At 50.4% G+C, this 18,478-nt stretch overlaps 1 protein-coding gene across 1 annotated transcript in view; it reads right to left on the bottom strand.

Annotated features, from left to right (window-relative positions):
• Positions 1–8,452: 8,452 nt before the first annotated feature.
• The window catches only part of CES1 (carboxylesterase 1), a 31,149-nt gene continuing 21,123 nt past the window's right edge, over positions 8,453–18,478 (bottom strand). The window contains exons 9-14 of the mRNA XM_044256121.1: positions 15,452–15,592; positions 14,193–14,273; positions 13,771–13,918; positions 10,066–10,197; positions 9,078–9,150; positions 8,453–8,817 (exon numbers count right to left, since the gene is read on the bottom strand). Coding sequence (XP_044112056.1) covers positions 8,634–8,817; positions 9,078–9,150; positions 10,066–10,197; positions 13,771–13,918; positions 14,193–14,273; positions 15,452–15,592 — 759 coding nt within the window. The 3' untranslated portion in view covers positions 8,453–8,633. The remainder of the gene's footprint in view (positions 8,818–9,077; positions 9,151–10,065; positions 10,198–13,770; positions 13,919–14,192; positions 14,274–15,451; positions 15,593–18,478) is intronic.

Genomic DNA, 18,478 nt, shown 5'->3' with positions numbered 1-18,478 from the left:
GCTGTTCTCTTCATGGAAAAATAAGTGTGCAGAGTAATAAAGGATATTTCCTGTGCCACGTATCTGGTAGTTGGGTTCTTTCTGTCATGAAAGTAAAATGCTACAAATAACGAAAGGCAAAGGAGGGTGACTGCAATCAACCTCCAGCTGGTGAAGAAAAGCTTCTGGTCATAGTGGTCCACCTCTCACCCAAATAACTCTTTGTATAACCCATGGAACAGGAGCGTGGAAGGGGTGAAATCTGTAATCCCAGCTCTAAGAATGACACACTTTAAAAAATTTTTTGTTTGTTAATTTTTTTTTTAAAGACTTTATTTATTTATTTGACAGAGACAGATCACAAGCAGGCAGAGAGGCAGGCAGAGAGAGAGGGGGGGGGGAAGCAGGCTCCCCGCTGAGCAGAGAGCCCGATGTGGGACTCGATCCCAGGACCCTGAGATCATGACCTGAGCCGAAGGCAGCGGCTTAACCCACTGAGCCACCCAGGCGCCCCGTTTGTTAATTTTTTGACATTCAATCTACTTACTAAAATATCTACATTGGTTTTCTTTCTTAAGACGTATTTTTATTTAAATAGAAAATGGATACCAAGTAACACCAAGTTAGGTATCTAGCTTTGCTTTTTCATTTCTGGAGCTGAAGTTCAAAGGAATCAGAATCTTCAGTTGGAAAAAAAAAAAAAGAACCTTCAGTTGGGTTACATTCAGTGCACAATTAATTAATTGTGTGCTAATGCATGTGTGCATTTTTCTGGGGAGAGGAGGATACATTAACACAAAGCTCTTGTGGCTAAGTACTAATGTTATTACTTTTAATAACTATTGTTATTATTTTTATTGTTATTAGTTTTAATTTTTCATTATTTTTAAAGTGACATCAATATAAACAAGGTATTGCTATCAGGAACTGGGTGGTGAACCCAAAGGCTGAATTGAAAACAATAATAGGAAGTCCAAGAAGAGAGCTTACAAGATTAGACCAGAACAGAAAATAGGCTAGAAGTGGCGAGCTTCCCATCACTGGAGATATGCAAGCAGTTAGCCCACAGTGTCTCTTGGGTAGGTTATGGAGGGGACTCGGTGCCCTACATTGGTGGGGGAGAGAGGTTGCACAACCTCTAAAGTCCTTTCCATGAAGCTCCTTTGTGGAGAGCCATGAGCCCAACCCCTTGCAGCAGCCTCGGGAGAAGCAGATATACTTGGGGCAACGATCTTGAGGTGGGGAGTGATGTGGCCTGTCAAGCTGCCATTGGGCCGACATCCCAGGGAGGGGATTAGGATTCCAATGATTCTGTTTGAAGTCCAAAATTGGAGTTAGGGTTTATTATAATGGATCAAAAGAAAGGCAGCCCCTTCTAGCCGTTTCCAGCCTTCCCTTTGTGTGTGCTGACATTTAATGAGTAAGCCGCCCGGCGGGTGTAGAGGAGGGAGGCTGGGCCAGAAGCAGAAAGGGCAGCAATTCTGGGGACGATGGGTTGCTGGCTGCCGCCCAGTGCCCTCGGCTGACAAATGTGGCAGAAGAAGCCAGCACGGGTGAGCCTTGCTTGAGGCGACAGGCAGGTTTTTCCCTGTTCCCGCCTTGAATCACACCCCTGGCCTATTTGTGGAGAACTATAGCTTCGTTTCTGTCCCCTTCCACAGGCGCCGATAGGTGTGAGGTGCTCTCTTTGGGCCTCAATTTATTCATCTGTATAATGGGTCAGGGGTTATGAAAACTTATTTAAGGATGGACTTCAAAGACTTCCAGAACCTTCTGAATTTTGGCTTTGATGAGTTTGTGTCTACTTCTGTGGGAAAGAGAATGCACATGTTCATCAGATTCTCAGGTGTTTGAGACTCATGGAGATACACACACACACACACACACACACAGCCTTTGGGGGCCTCTCTTTACAAGTGATACATGATGTCGGTCTCTGTTCTCCAACCCCAACCAAACGAGGATGACAACAGAGCTTATTTCTGAATGTCTGTCACCTCATTCATGCTGAGTTTCCATTGAATCCATCCTACATCCAACATGTCCTTGGTTTTCCCGACAGCGACTAAATGTTCACATCGTGTTCAGAGCAGTGCCTGTCCCTCTGAAGCTCGTTGTTACGTGTTTAGAGCAGATCAGCTCTGAGAGGAATGTCCATCTCCTCCCCCTCCCCCTCCTCTGCCCATGTCAAAGGCAGCCCAGTCATTGCTGTGTTTTCCTGCAGCCGAAAAGGTGTCTCTGTTCCTTTGTCCCCTCCTTTGGCTGGTGCCACTGAGGTTTGAACTGGGGTCTGGGTAGCCACATCCCAGTCTCCCTGTGCCCCAGGGCACATGACCACCTGGGCAGGGAGTTTAAGCTTCAGGAAATACCAGGGTCCATGTGCTTTGCTAGGCAACAGCCAGCCTTCTGCTGGACCGGCCGGCCCCACAAGCCCTCCGCTGTCAGCCCCCATTAGGCTGCGGTATGGAAGAGGCTCCCCCAGCTGGGCAGCGACTCAGGCAGTACTTGACCTCAGCTCCAGCCCAGTGGAGGAGCAGACAGGAGTGTGGCAACTGGAGACTCCCGGATGATCTGGCCACTAAGTGGCTTAGCAGCTGGTGGCTTAGCAGCTGGTGGCCATGTCGGCCTCAGGCGTGGGAGGGGCTGAGCTGGGCCAGACCAACAGGACCAGAAGGCTCCAGGAAATCAAGGAAGACCATCTCTGTCTCCAGAGGAGGCCCAAGCCTAGTCCATTGCCTGGACATACCCAGGAGCCGTAAAAGGATTGTTGGTGAGCAGAGCAAGTCTTCCTGGGAGGGACAGCCCCCCCCCCCCATCCCCCCCACCCCGCAAAGCTTCAGGCTCCACCTCCCATCCCTCCCCCCCCTCCCCAGCTTCAGTCTCCAGTCCAGGGGAACAGCTGAGGATGGGCTGACTCTGAATCAGAAGAGGCGGGGCATGAAGCAAGCCCAGCCCCTGGCCACAGGAAGTCGGATGCCGACCTGGAGGCCATGGTCAGCCCAATATCGTGGCCCCTACCTGCTGCCCACCTGACCTATATTCCCAGGTCCCTGCTAAGTTTCTGTTCTTGCATGACAGGCCCCCACACTCCCCTGACCCCCATCTCCAGCCACATGCAGTAATACCTTATCAGTAGAGAAGAATAAGGGGGTGGGGCGGTATCTGAGGTCTTCCCACTTCCCAGGTAAGGACGGGCAAGGCAACTCTGACATTTTAAATTAGCCATAGAGTCAGATCAGGGAGCATGGGAGCCAAGATTAGAACTGTTGACTAGACTTTTACACTTGGAGAGGCCCCCACTGGAGGTTTGGAACAAGAAGGGAAAGACAAGGGGTTCCTGGCTTTCTTAAAGAGAGAATGGGGCCTTTCCAGTCTCAACAGCCATGATGGAACGCTGTTCCAGGGGGACTGAGACCTTAGGAGCATAAGCACATTGGACAAGGCCAGACACACTGCACTGACATTTAATGAGCCAACGCAGTGGCTTACCCAGTGCCAGTTACTGTTCCAAGTGCTTTGCAAATTTCATCTCACTGAATTCTCCTGATGAGACCATGAAGCAGTGTTATTATCCCCCATGCACAAATGGGGGACACTGAGACACAGAGAGTTGAAACAATGTACCAGTTGGTGACACTGGGGTTTGAACCCAGGGAGTCTGTGTTCTTAAGCGCTCTGATCTGCCATTGTCCCTGGTCCCTGGCCATGGTCCCATGGTCCCTGGCCATGCAGGCACAACTCTGTCCAGCTGGTAGGATCGTGGGTCCTCAACTAGTTCCAACACCCTCTTCATCACAAACAATCTATAATCCGTACACACATAGATAGTTTACATGTATGTGTTACATATGTTTGTATACAAACTAACATACTTAAATATGTATGCATTTACGTGCATACTTAAATGTATACATGTATTTACATGTAACATGCATGTAACATAAACATGCATGTAAATGTATACATATTTAAGTGCCTCCAGTGTGCTCAGAAACAAATGACTTGCACTAGGACACCACTGTGAGAGAGTTCACCTTGAACGAGGTTCCCTATCTCCCAGAGAAGCTAGCTATACCCTAAACTCATGCTCTCTGTTTCTTTATGTCAGATACAGGTTCCCTTGGGCTCCCTATCCATCTCCACTAAAGGTTAGGATAACAAGTGTAACAGGCATCTAACTATGGTCCCTGAACAGATGAGGTTTTATCATTCTCTTGTGTCCAGTAGGCAATGGGCCAGGGAGAGGTGTGTTCCTCAGCAGGAAGAAGACGAGAAGCATCTTTGGTCGCAGAGAAGAACTTCTGAGCGGGTCTCTGCTTGGACGTGCCCAGAAGCCTGCGGTAGCTCTGGAGACACTTAAGAAAGCCATCAAGGATTTGGACTGCTTCTAGTTTTCTATTCCACCATCCATAGCGTATGGTTCTCATGCTCCTCGAGAGAGAGAGAGAGAGAGAGAAAAGAAAGCTAATCCACCTGCATTTGCCTATCTTCCAGGCGGGAAGAAGGGAAACACAGAGAAAGGACAAAAGGCAGAGGCCAACTGCAACCGCAACCCTTTACTCTGGAGAAGAGCGGGTCTCCCGGATCCCCACCTGGATGTCAGTCTGTGTCTCACTGGCCAGACCCATGTATCAGGGCAATTTCTAGCTGGCAGGGGAATGGAATTTGTCGCTGGGTACATTGCAGCCCCGCACAAAATCAGCGTTCTTTTAGGAGGAGGGCAAGAAGGATATTAGGACGACCCTGATCACTGCCTCCTTTCCTCCGGCTCCTTCTCCCAGGATTCCACCGTCTGCTGAGAACAGCGGGGGCCCTTGTGAAAAGCACCCTGATCGGAGCAGCCATCCTGAAGGGCTTCTTCGTCCCATAGGCAGAGATCAGTTCCTATCCTGGGTGGGGGGCGGTGGGACTCAGGACTCAGGTCTTGCAGGGTGAGGACAGGCAGACCTCGGTTGGCATCCACAGAGACCCCTCGAAGCTGGCCGAGCGAGTGGGGATGTGTGTATGCTGAGCTGAACTGTTTCCGTCTGCTCCAGCTTCCTTCTCACTTTCTCTGACCTGAGGGCCCCTTAGCAACGGAGGAAGCTGATTAACGCCGAATATGGCCGTGGCCACCAGATGGCGCCAACGCACACTCCTGTTGCATCACAGAGGCGGAGGAAGAGGGTGGCAGGAACCAGGGGTCTTTGTCCTCCTGACCCTCCTCAGCGCCTGTGGGAACCTCCTCAACACCTTCCCGAGCCAGGGGAGTGAAAGGTCATTCTTGTCTGGATGAAAAGGTCCATTTGGTTTGTTTTGTTATATGTTGGGTGGATGTATTTACTCATTAACTCATTCATTCTTTGATGAGAACCGTATCTAGTCCTAGTACATACCAGAAAGGAACTGGGGTGGACAAAGAAGGAGTAACTCTTGTCTCTGAAGAACTCTTAGTCTAATGGAGGACGCAGATGGTATGCTGACAAGGAAACATATATTGAGCACTTACTGCATGCTTATTTGTAACCCACGGATGTCTCCCCAAGACCTTCAAAGTAAATCCAGATTCCTTCTTCATTTCATGCCCCCTCGCTGCTCTAGTCATGCCATACTAGCTGCAGATGTGTCCCCAAGGACACCCCGTGCCCCTGGTCCTCGCCCCTTGGGCCTCATCCCTTGGCCTTTCCCCATCTCTCTGAAACCCACACTTATCTGTCCCTCATGTCCCCTTAAAAAAATAACAATAATAAAAAGCCTTTTCTAACCTACCCATCTCACCAAACTTGCCACAATTTGTTGAAATGATCTCTCAGGGGACCAGTGGCCTGGGGACAGAAGGCAGCCACCACTTCTATTTCTCTCTCCTGTATCTAGATGAGCTTCTGGCACATGGCTGGTCCTCACTAGATAGTTGCATTTACAGAGGGGAGTGAGACAAAGCCATCTCAGAACCTGGCAGGGAAACCATGCATGGAACCCCACCGGGGAGATCGGAGAGGGGCTCCCATGAGAGGCGGTACTTGAGCTGAGTCGGGAAAATTCCAGGTCATGAGACTAGCGAAAGTGACAGCGCGGACGCAAGGAAAACTCCAGAGATATGCAGTAGAAATTTCCACGTGGAAGGGCCGCTGCAAAAAGTAAAATATAGATGACGAGGGCCCTCCCAAGCTGGAGAGGGAGATGGAACTTTTTCCAGAGGGCAATGAGGAGTTATTAAAAAGGTTTAAGTCAGTGGAGTGATGCGATCATACTTGGGTGTTACGTGTTGCATCTGGAGGTAATTGCTGGGTGACACACCACCCGCAAAATGTGAAACAATAGCCACGTGTCTGGTTGATGAGTCTGTGGACCACCTGGGAAGTCCTGCCAACCTGGGCGGCCTCAGCTGAACTTGATCGGGCTCACCCACGTGTCGGCAGCTGAGGGTCAGGTGGGCTGGTCCTCGTTGGCCTTGGCCAGCTTGGCTCCCCTCTGTGGGGTGTCTCATTCCCAGCAGACTGGCCTGGGCTCATTCCCATGGCAGTGGCACGGCCTCTAGAAACACAACATCACTTCTGCCATATTTTAGTGGCAAAGCAAGGGAAGAGGCCAGCCCAGATTCTTTAATGAGTAGAGCTTCAAAATCAGATGCCAAGGCTGTCTCCAGCAAAGTGAACACGAGGGTGGCCATTCGGATGGATCACTCTGGCTCCGTGGCACGGAGGCTAAGGGGAATGGAGGCCAACTGGGAATCGTTCACCCGTCCAGGTGGGAGGCAAAGCGCAGATCCTTTACAGAGAAGTGTCACATGAGTGGAGTTTCCTGAATGTTTCTGAGGTGCCGGGAGCTGGATTAGTTCCTATTGGAGGCTGGGGAGACCACCAGGGCCAGGAATCACTTCATCTTAGGGTTAAGTAGGAGGAAGACATGGGAAGGGCCTACCCAAGCTACTGCTGCATGGTTAGGATTCTCGAGGCTGCAAAAGACCAATCTGAATGCTGAATGCTGACCCCTGGAAGGGTCAGCTCTGGCACAGTCACCGCCCCCCGGGGAACATTGCCAGGGTCCCTTCCAGGGGTTATGGTCCTGGATCCAGCCCTGAAGCACATGTGGCTATATGGACACTTCCCACTAGAGGGCAGCAGAGAACAGCCAGTTAAATGGGTGCCTTTGGCCGGAAGCCTATGACTCAGAATAGGATGTTTCAAGTGTTCCGTTTAGGAAGGAAGGATTGCTCCGTGGGCTCATCAAGTTCTAGAACCAGACTGCTAAGGTTTCTATCCCAGCTCTTTCGGCAGGGTGGGCTTCATGGGTGTGAGACCCAAAGCCCCAGGCTCATGGTTGCTTTAACGCTCTGCTGTTGCCGTCTTGAAATTCTTAATAATTTTTTAAGATAAAGGCTTATTTCAGGGGCGCCTGGATGGCTCAGTCATTAAGCGTCTGCCTTCAAGCTCAGGTCCTAAGATCGAGCCCCACATCAGGCTCCCTGCTCAGTGGGAAGCCTGCTTCTCCTTCTCCCACTCCCCCTGCTTGTGTTCTCTCTCTCTCTCTCAGATAAATAAATAAAATATTAAAAAAAAATAAAGGCTTATTTTTATTTTACACAGAAAATTATGTACTTGGTCCTGTCTGCCACTTCCTTGTTGAGTTTTCTTGGGCCCCATGTTAACGTTCATGAGGTTGATAGCAAGTCTTCACCTCAAAGTGTGACTGAAGATGGTATGAATAGGAAAAGTACTTTATTATGAAGACACATAGAAAATATTTGGTAACTTTTAGTTACTGTTCTTCTTATAGAAGTCAAAGGTATAATCAATGGATCACTGAAGGCCGAAGAGCACTTTGACCTTGTAAAGTTCCATCTGACCACCATCTATCAGTCCGTCCATCTCATCACCTGAGAAGGCCTACCTTTTTTGAGATCTCCAGGAACCTAGCAACACTCCTTTCCTCCCTGCTTATGCATCCCACCATCCGTCTGTATTTAGCGCACACACTGTGCAGGGCCCCAGAGTCCCAGAGACCTATAGAAAGGGTCCCCGCCTTCAGGAATGCATGGGCCAGGTCGGTGGTTCTCAATGCTGGCTACATACCAGCTCAACATAGGGAGTTTTTTAAAAAAAAATCCTGATGCCCAGGCTACAGAAAGGACCCAGTCAAGTTGCATGGAAGGAATGGCCTCAGGGAAGGGCCCAGCAGGCTGCTGTGTCCTTTGAAGAAAAGCTCTGGGCCTGGGGAAGAGTTCGTAAGGGCCACATCACAGTGCCCCAGGGGTGCGGCGCCACCTCCCCTCACGGCCACCTCGAGTGCGCACACAGACGATGCCCCTTCCCTGCCTACAGGTAGCTCCTCATGGAGCGGGGGACAGGGCACTCCGGCCGCCCGCATCTGGTAGTGGGAAGCTGTTGAGGACCAGAGGCGGAGTCCCCTTTGGCAGCTCCCAGGGCCAAGCCGCCCCCACCAGAGGCGGCTTCCAGACAATGGTGCCCACGGAGCCCAAGACACCAACACTGACTTGGTCTCCGAAAGAATTTATTCCCCAAATGGAAGCCACAGTTCCCCCTCTCCGACCTCCACCCTCCTCCACCAGACAATCCCTAGCCTCCACAGTAAGATTGCTCTTTAGCTCATTAACACCACCTGTAGAATACCCCGGTCTGAGCTCCCCGGACCCCAAGGTCAGGCAGGCTTCCCATTCACAGCTCCACGTGTTCTGTGCGAGGTGGCATTTCTGCCGCCCCCTTGGCCAGGAGCTCAGTCCAGAAATCCACTTCCTCGTCCTTCAGCTTCTGGGCTGGCTGAGTGGTGACTCCAATCTGCAGGTACCCTTCTTTCTGGTCGTAAGCTGGCCAAGAGGGTAGCCCCTTCCCATTGGGGTTCCTGGGAACAGAATCAAGTGAGAATTACCCAAAACTACTGTGGGGTCCCCCAACAACACTGCGAGATTTGCAAGACCTCTTGGTTTCATTTCTGCCAGGAGGCTCATTCACCCCCAGAGGCAGAGAGCTCACCAAATCCTAGGCAGCCTGTCCACTCTCAGAGAACCCTCATTGTCAGGGTCATAGGGCTGGAAGCTACCTGTCCCAGCCCACATGTCCGGCCCTCCCCCAGACTTGCTCTATCTCTGTCACCCAGCTCACCCAGTGCGGGCGAAGTTGGCCCAGTATTTCATCATCATCTTGCTGAGCCCGATCTCCTCTTCTGAGGCACCACCTGCGCAGAGGAAGAAATAAAGGCCACGGTCAACAGCCCTGGACAGCTTATGGGAAATCCAGAATCTGAGTCCTTACTCCAGGCCTACTGCATCAAAACCCGCATTGCAGGAAGATGTGGGTAATTTGTGTGCAATTAAGCTTCGGGGATCCTGATAGAGGATGCAGGGGAGGGCTGTGGTCAGTCTGTCAGCTGGCCACCTCTGTCAACGAGGCCTATATATCCTGTCCCCCCAGCTGTGGCGGGCCCAGCACCACACCCAGGGGGGCCTCCACAGCAACCCCACCTCAGGACTGTGCTCCCCGGGGTCTTTGCTCGGTCTCCTTCACCCACCCACATTTGCACAGAATCTGAAAAATAACCCAAGTAGTTCACGCCCGGAGGCACTGGCGTATCACAAACAGCCCTGAGGCAGGTCACATGTATGTCATCTGTCACTGCTAGTTAGGACACTGAGGATATTGGCAAGAGGGCGTCTCTAAAGTATTATTAAATATATTAAGTTTAGAGACATGAGTTTTAGGTAGATACACAGTTGAATGGACAGACACACCGGCGTACATTGGCCCTGATTCAACGTCACCAGCCATTCTGACCTTGTTCTCACTCACATTCTGATATGCTCTGGTGAGTGGGCAGTGAGTGGTGGCATTCTGGCCCTGCATGTGACCCACCAGGTGTCTTACAATCAGACAGGTCCCAATTCTCAGAGACACTACCAGTGGGGACACATGGCTACACCTTCTCCATCGTGTGTGGGAGTCAGAAAGGTTGGCAATCTTTGGAGTTCAGCCCTACTCTGGTGTGTTTGGGTAAGAACTAGAGAGAAAGGGGAACCTGCCCAAGGCCACCCCAAACTGAGGCTCAAACCCGGATCTCCGAACTACAAGTCTGTAGTCACCAAAGGACCATCACCTTTCAAAAATGGGGCCCCGAAGACAGAGTAGAGCTCATCCCCATGGTCCCCTACCACCGTCTTGGGTTTCATGTCTGACGAGAAGCTTGGATGATACTGGAACTCATACATGTAGGTGGAGGCTCCGGCATCTGGGGAGAAATGAAGTCATGCACAGGTCATTTTACCAGACGCCCACCTGGGTGGTGCCGAGGTCACCAGGGGCCCTGAGCACTCAGGGACCAGGAGGGCCACCCGGGTATGGGGTACAAACACCAGCAACATTAATAGCAATTGCCCAGTGTCGGGGCTGGCACTGCAGAAAACCCCCGGAGCTTCGGGAAAGGTCCGTATTCACTTGAAGACACACCGTCGGTGGAGGCGAAAGTGGTTTTGAGCCAGGTATTGAGTGACTCAGTGAGCTCAGGTCGAATGAGTGGCTATTGGACCCGGGGGCATAGACTCATTCAGAAGGACCATCACTGCAGGGGCCTGGGGTCATACAGATGCTGCCGTCTACACACGACATCTGTGCTCGTCCCGCTGACTCCGCCGCATCCTACTGCCGACAGCCCGGGTCTGATTCCTTCACAGGCCCTCTGCAGCCCAACAGGAGCCTTCTATCCTGCCCAGTTTGGGCAGTTTGCAGTGTTTTCCCCACCTAAGTTCTACGGAGGAGTGACATGAATCTGAGGTTGCGTTTAAGTATCTGACAGCTCCGATATTTAAGTAGGAACACGGGGAAAGGGCACAATCTGTCTCTTGCATCACAAGAATCCCAAACCCCAGCATTTTCTATTTCTCCATCATCTATCTTGCTTCCTAACAGCAGAGAAGGGGGTGGCAGCAGAGAGAAGGGGGTCTCTAAGGGAGGACAAAGGTGGCTGCTCTTGCTTTCCTGGCCCCCGCTCTCGGAGTCCTCTCTCTGAGCCCCCAGAGGGGATCAGCTTTCCTGAAGATGGCTTCACCCAGAGTTGTTTCACCCACTCCTTCAGGGCTGCCACCCCCGGGAGCTCAGTGCTGTGCACAGACCCTAACACCCACAACAGACTGACTCTGATGGGGGAACGGCCAGGCCCCCAGTGGAGCTGGAGGAGACATCGCACAGCTTTTTCCTCCTTGGGTACAAGAACAAACTTGGGAAGTGCAGAAACAACAGATGAACAAAAAGATCACTTATGATGCCACCACTCAAAGACACACGTGTTCGTATTCTAGCATATATCCCTTCTATGAATATAAAAATGGGATGATGTTGTAGATGTCATTATGAAATAGATGATAATCATTTCTCCATATCATTAAATATTTGTCCAAAAATGACTTAACCATATACGCCATCCCCACATGAGGACGTAGAGTAATTTATTGAGTTACCACTCTCCGCCCCCGTCAATGTGCTCTTGGTTTAGCAAGAGGTCCTGTCTGGAAGAAGCAACCGTCAATGGGTCTGAAATCTGCCTGTTAGCAGCTGCTTCAAGGTCAAGCAGAACTCACCGAGAGAAGGATCTGTCACTTTGCCCCTTAAGACCTTTTGCGAAGGAGAGAACTTCTTTGGGCAGTGCGTTGCACAAAAGATAATTCTCCTCCCCCCCCTTTCTTTAGCTTTCCGCCTAAAACCATGGAGGTGTATAAAATTCCTACAAACACAAGTGTCCAAAGGAAAGTAGGGGCACAGGTTAGGATAACGGGAAAATAGGAGCGGCAGAGAGGACAGAGTTAGTTATCTAAGCACACCATTGCAAACATGGGGATGGTCTTTCTTTCTTTCTTTCTTTCTTTTTTTCGGGGGTGGGGCAAGGAAAAGCTTATGACATTGGCAGCATTATCTTTACTTTTAAATCCGAGTTTCCTAAGTAAGAGAATTAAGAAATCCTACTCATACAGTGGAAAGAAATTTCACAACATGTATCAAGAATTTTAAAATGCTCTTAGGGCCTTCTTAGGAATTTCACTTCTAGCTACCAATCCTCAGAAAACTTTAGAGACTTGACTGAAGATTTATGCACATAAGGCTAAGCATGAAGACTTTTCACAAATCTTGAACAAAGGCTTACAAAATAGCGTTTATGAACACTATTGATATATCGAACACGTGATTATTGAACACATGATATAACATTAATTTCTAAGTTATATGTTAGGCATGGAAAGATTATTCAAAAAATATATCAAAAATTTAGAGCAGATGTTTCTTGGTGGAGGAATTCAGAGTAGTATCGAATTCCCTCTTCACGTGTTTCTACATAATATCCCAGTGCAGGATATTAACTTTATATTCAGAGAAGTTCTTTCAAAAAGAGAGTGGGACAAATACAGAATGAAGACTCTCATCGGTAAAATCTGTGCAGTCCTGGGAAAAGACTCTGAATTCAAAGTCACAGGATACTAAATTCTGATTGAAAAAACACAAGTCCAAGTATGGCTGGGGCCAGCAGACAAAGCAGAGTAAGATATCACAAATCAGACACCTATCCAGAGGCAAGAGCAAATTTGACACGCGGTGGCCGCTGGCTGACGAGTTTCGTCGGGACCCTTGGGAGGAGGAAGGAGCGCCTGTACTCACTATACTGAGGGCTTGGGAACAGAACAGGTCAGCTCAGCTGCTTTTTCTCATGCCTAGAAAGTCCTAAACTTAAAACCCTCCCAGCACGGTTAGAGAAGAGACGTCTGTACCAAGAGCCATTTCCTGGCCTGCAGACCAGGTGAAGGAGGGGTCCTGTGAGGACCTCAGACAGACGCTCAGAAGGGGTGCACCCTCTCTAGATGAGCTTAGCCATCCTTGACCTCATACTCTACCTGCATAGCCTGGGATCAATGTTGGACGGGCCTGTGGTAGACCCACCACACACCAGGATGGACAGAAGCCATCAGTAGAATGGACACTCTCTAGAACACCTGCCTCCACACCTCCCATTACTCGCTTCTCTTGTTTTTTTGTTTTTGTTTTGGGTTTTTTTTTTTGGTCTTGGACCAGCCTGATTTTATGCTTGGCTTCAGTCTACCTCCAGCCCCACTAGTTAACAAACTGGTTTGCCCAGCTCTGATCTTGGAAACCTTCCAAGACATATCTTCTAAGCCTTGCACTCTGGCCTCACAGACCACAGTAACATCGCGGGGAGAAGCCCCTGTGATAGATACTGCTGGTCCCTCATCGCCTCCCCCAGCTTCTGGGCGCACCAGCCGGACTTCCACTTCTGGCATCCAGAACTCTTGGTCTGAAGGCTTTGGCCACCAAGTGACCGTTCTGCCCATGTGTGTGGCAAGTCAGAGCTCCTGGAAATTAACAGCCCCTTGGGAACAGGCTTCAACCCATGATTCCCAGGAGTGGGAGGCTAAATACCGAAGCTCCCTTGCCAGTCGCACAGAATCACCCTGAGACATGACAGGGGACGTGATATGACCGGCTCCAGGTGTCCACGGTGCCCACCCGCTTCCTATGCAGCTCCAGTGGCTTCCTTCTCCTATCTGTGCCACTTCTCCGCTGCTCTGCTGGTGTATTCTGGGATCCCCTCCCTAACAAGCTATTCGCATTCAAGTCCTCCTCTCAGAGTTGCCTTCTGGTGGACCCAAAGTGAGACGGTGTTCCTATCCCCGGCCATATGGGATCGGTCCTGGAAGCCTGACCCTTGGTGGCTTCCCTCTGTCTATGCTGAGAAGTGGGCAGGACAAATAGAGAAGCCAGTGGGGTGGTGTCTCTCTCCTGTCCAACCTCTGGGACTTACCTCTGTGATGACGGGCCACAGTCACAGATGGGACACCAAATACCAAATCTGCTATCATGTCCAAGAACAGGTCCTTCTTTTGGGTGGGGTCGTCCGTCCCTCCTAAATACTTCTCAGTGGCCAGTGGAGTCAGCTCCTCAGGGACCCCCTGAAATGGAGCAGAAGTAAAAGTGACCCTCTGTCCCTCCTCCCCCCTGGGAATGATGCGGCTTCTAGAGCCTGGGGTGGCTTGTGAGAATGGTGACTCTCTCCAGCCCTATGCAACCACCCCCGCCATGTGCTGAGGGGGGAAAGGCAGAAAAGCGGGGCCAGAACCCGCTATCTCTGGGCTTCACCCTGCCATTTAGGTGCTCAGCAATTTGGGGCCAGTGTCTGTCCCTCTTGGGGTTTCAGCCAGCTCCTGTGGTTCCCTGGCCTCTTACAGCGATGGAGTAGGACCTCCACAAGAGTGATGCAGCCGTCTTCTGGTCCAGCTTTCCCTCGGAGAGTGGGTAACCCATCATCTGTTAGAACAACAGTGACACACTTGTAACGCATCAACAACTAGCAGAAGGCACCAACCCTACCAGCCAACCAGACCGATGCAGGCTGAAGGTCACTTTGTCATGACTTAGACAAGCATGGGTCCTTGATGCATTGGGCAAAATCAATGAAACAAATGGGCTTATTTTCACCAGAAACTCAAGCCGTGCAAAAGGATACAGTCAATGTAGACAGAAGCTATCCCAGGCCTTTGCAGTGTGTGTGTGTGTATATGTGCGTGTGTGTGTGTGTGTGCATATGTGTGTGTGTGTGTATCAGGCAAGAATCCCTACCCTGGACATGGTGACACCCAGGAAAGGTTTAAGCCTGGCTAGTGTTGAAGCAGAGGGCAAAGGACACAGACCTGGCAGATACTCCCGCCTGTCTCAGATGGCCCAGGAAGGCCCAGATCCTGCCATTATAGCTTTGGTCTGTCAGTAACCTCTGCAATTCCATGAAGTGAGAACGGCAGGACTGTGACAAAACACTCCACCCAAGCCTCCACATTAAGGGACTTGACCAAACGATAGCTTGGCTGCCAGAAGCGTAAGGCCTTGTCCCTAGGATGGATGGGGAGGATGTCCCAGTGTCCTTTAAAATGCTTGCCTAAGAAAGCGCCTGGAACCAGGGGAATTTACTGTTTGTTCTGGCCAAATCCTGGCAATAGCTTGAAAGGTCCCTGAGCCCCCTACCTTAGAGAGCATGCAATCCCTAATCCTTCTCCCTCTCTGAGATATAATCTACCACCCAAACCATTTCCCCCAGGACCTGAGAGCCACTCCTTGAAATGCAGACATTCAGCCAGGAAGCCTCCTTCCTCTCCCGGGTTCTGTGGGAGTGGGGAGACCTGACTCTGGGGTCGCTGTGTCGCACCCTGTCAGACAGACATGTGTCTGCCCGGCAATCATCCCCACAGGCCCTCCTGGCACCCACATATCAGGGATTTAGATCAGAAGACAATAGATAGTGTGGGGACAGGGGTCCCCAGGTGACACTTGGGCCATCTTAGAGAAGCTCCCCTTTGAAATGTCAACTCGCGTGAAGGGGACAGCTGCTCTGGATTCAGGGGCAGCTCCGGAGAAGGAGGAGCCCTGAAGCAGAGATGAGGGGGTGACACATTGGGCACAGGAGGAGGATGGAGGGGACCCCACGTTCTCACCATTGGAAGAAGCCAGCCAAACTCATGCTTGTTGATTCCGATGATGTAGGGCACGGAGTTGAATTTCTTTTCAGCCAGAATCTCTTCAGGCATCTTTGGCAGCAGCACGCCATCAACGACCGTGGGCAGGAAGGGATGGCTCTGGGGAGGATGGCATCATGGTGTCTGGGCTTCCCCTCTAGGGGCCACATCCATGTGCCCTTCTCCACAGTCTGAGCTGGAAGCCAACATCCCAGACCTGCACGGCCACAGGTGGTGGCCACAGAACTCTAGCTCCCGAACAAAGGGGACCAAGTGTACGTGACCCCAGAGGGCAGAACATTGACTCAGGAACTAGCAGCGGTAAGGTGATGGGTGCAAAACTCACTCAAATTGAAATACACAGGGGAGTCTGGGTGGCTCAGTCTGTTGGGCATTGGACTCCTGATTTCAGCTCAGGTCATGATCTCAGGGTGGTGAGATCAAGCCCCGCACTGGGCTCTGCACTGGGCATGGAGCTTGCTTAAGATTCTCTCTCTCTCCCACTCCTTCTGCCCCACCCCACCACCTCCTTCCTTGTGTGCTCCCTCTCTAAAAAAATGAAAGTATACATATAAACATATTTTCATATATATATATTTTAAAGATTTTATTTATTTATTTGACAGAAAGAGCACACAAGCAGGGGGAGCAGCAGAGGGAGAGAGAGAAGCAGACTCCCCACGGAGCAGGGAGCCTGATGTGGGGCTCTATCCCAGAACCCTGGATCATGACTCGAGCCAAAGGCAGATACTTAACTGACTGAGCTACCCAGGTGCCCCTATTTCTATATATTTATATACATATAAGTATACATTAAATTAAATATATAAAATTTATAAATATATAAAATATATAATTATATGTATATATTTTAGTATTAAAATTTATAAACATACATTTTATATGATTTTAACATAAAAACATAAAATATATATGTACATATTTCTATATCTCAATTTGAAGTACATGTTTGCCTGTATGATCTCTGTATCTACATTCAGCTCTGGTGTCCGTGCTAGTTCATTTCTATAAAAGCCACCGTGAACTCTGAATTAGCAGGTGCTGAGCCACGGCTCCTAGGGGACATATAATGTCAGGTTCCTGCAAGCACCTGGTCATGTTTTTGTCAATCCTGTTTTATGTGTGTTTCAAGGCACCTGATGTAACATGCATTGCTCACAAACAATGAATCCTGTGCAGTGTTTATTCATAAGACACCAGCTGAGAAGGGTGCACCATTTTCCTGGGGCCTGGGTAACGTGAACAGAGCTTCCTTGACCTTCAGCCTCGTGACCATGTTATCCGTGATCCGCTGTCATCTCACAAACCCCAAGTGTAGCTGATCTCCTGCAGCTTCCTCACACACTAGGTGTTACTCTAGCCCTTGCCCAAGAAGCCTTAGACTGGCAAGTTACCCCTTCCTTTTCCTGCATGGTGGCCTCACCGACCCATTACCACTGAGCTCACGGCCCAGGGCCCTGTGAGCCACCCTGAATAAGGCTGATCTAACACATGACTTTTCTCCATGAGGCACACCACAGCCTTGTTGCAGGGAATAACACCTCAGTGCTGTGCCCATGGGCCATCTTCAACAGTGAAACCATCAAGAGAAAGCGTAAAAGTGCGGAAAATGGGGCCCTACATAGACTGTGAAGAGGACACCAGTTAATAGTGTGAGATGGGAGACAACAGAGGGTGGCCGTGTTTGATCTTGATCAAGAGCCTACGCTCTTTGTCACTACGCTTTTTGTCACTCCCTGCATGCCCGTGAATGCTGGCAAAAATGCCACAAGCATTGATTTTGGGGTTACACACACATTTAAGAGAGCTGATGAACTCACCAGTTCGGAATTCACCATCAATAAGGATTGACTCTATTTAGGGATCTCCATTTAAACAGAAGCTGCTACTGGGCGCACCTGGGTGGCTCAGCGGGTTAAGCGTCTGACTCTCGATTTCAGCTGAAGCCAATTAGGTCCTGGGATTGAGCCCCAAAGTCAGGCTCCACAGTCAGCATGGAATCCGCTTGTCCTTCTCCCTCTGCTCCTCCCCCGTCCTTGCTCTCTCTCTTTCTATCTCTAACATAAATAAATAAATAAATAAAATCTTTAAACATAACCTGCTACTGATTAACAACAGTTCGCATCGAGGAGGTAGTGAGTTCCCCATCACTCATGAATAAAAGCATCAGGGATAGTCTCGCCTTACACTGAAAAAGTCCTCATTTTGGTGAAATTCGATGAAAATTACTCACATGGGGCCAGAGTCAGTGGCACCTGACTCCTGTGACAGCGTCTGGGACACGGGCTCTGGGTGCGGTTACGCTGCATTCTGGACCACGCATGTAGTTATTAAGAGCGTGGGTTTGGGAGCCGCCCTGTCTGGACTCGAATCCTGACTCTGCCACCGACTAACTGGTAACTTGGGACCTTATTTCACCTGTTTGTGCTTCAGGTTCATCATCTGTAAGGTGGGTAGTTGTGGGGATGAAGAGCCTGGACCCACAAAGAACGCTCAGCACAGTACCTGGGCCCCAGAGGTCACCCCGTGCACGTCAGATAGGACCCGTGGGCAGTGCTGCCCAGCCCTCACTTAGACACCAGCTCCACGAGCCATGTTCCCAGCTCCACACACCAGATGTGCCTTATTTCCCACCACCAGATGGCAGGTAGAACCCTATGACACCCAGGCTTGGAGCCCCTGTGGCTTCAGGGACTTGTGTCCACTCTGCAAGGGCCAATGAATGATGGGCCATTTCTGGTGGCCACAGGAAAAGCTCTATCATGTGACTCTGACTCAAAGCCTCCTCTGGTCTAGGCATGGCCTAGGGGGATCAGGCGGTGCAGGGCATTTTCTGCACGATGCCCAGCACACAGCAGCCGCGCAGCTGGGTTCTGGGGGCGAGGGCACTGGTCTTGTAAGGAAGACCAGCCTTTCGAGGAGGTGACGTGCCCTGACCTATGCTTACAAGGGTCCAGTCTGGCAGCATCATGGGGCAAGGATGGG

The sequence above is a fragment of the Neovison vison genome, chromosome 7, assembly GCF_020171115.1.
Source record: "Neovison vison isolate M4711 chromosome 7, ASM_NN_V1, whole genome shotgun sequence".
NCBI classification, from domain to species: domain Eukaryota; kingdom Metazoa; phylum Chordata; class Mammalia; order Carnivora; family Mustelidae; genus Neogale; species Neogale vison.
This window is presented reverse-complemented; position numbering and strand designations above follow the sequence as displayed.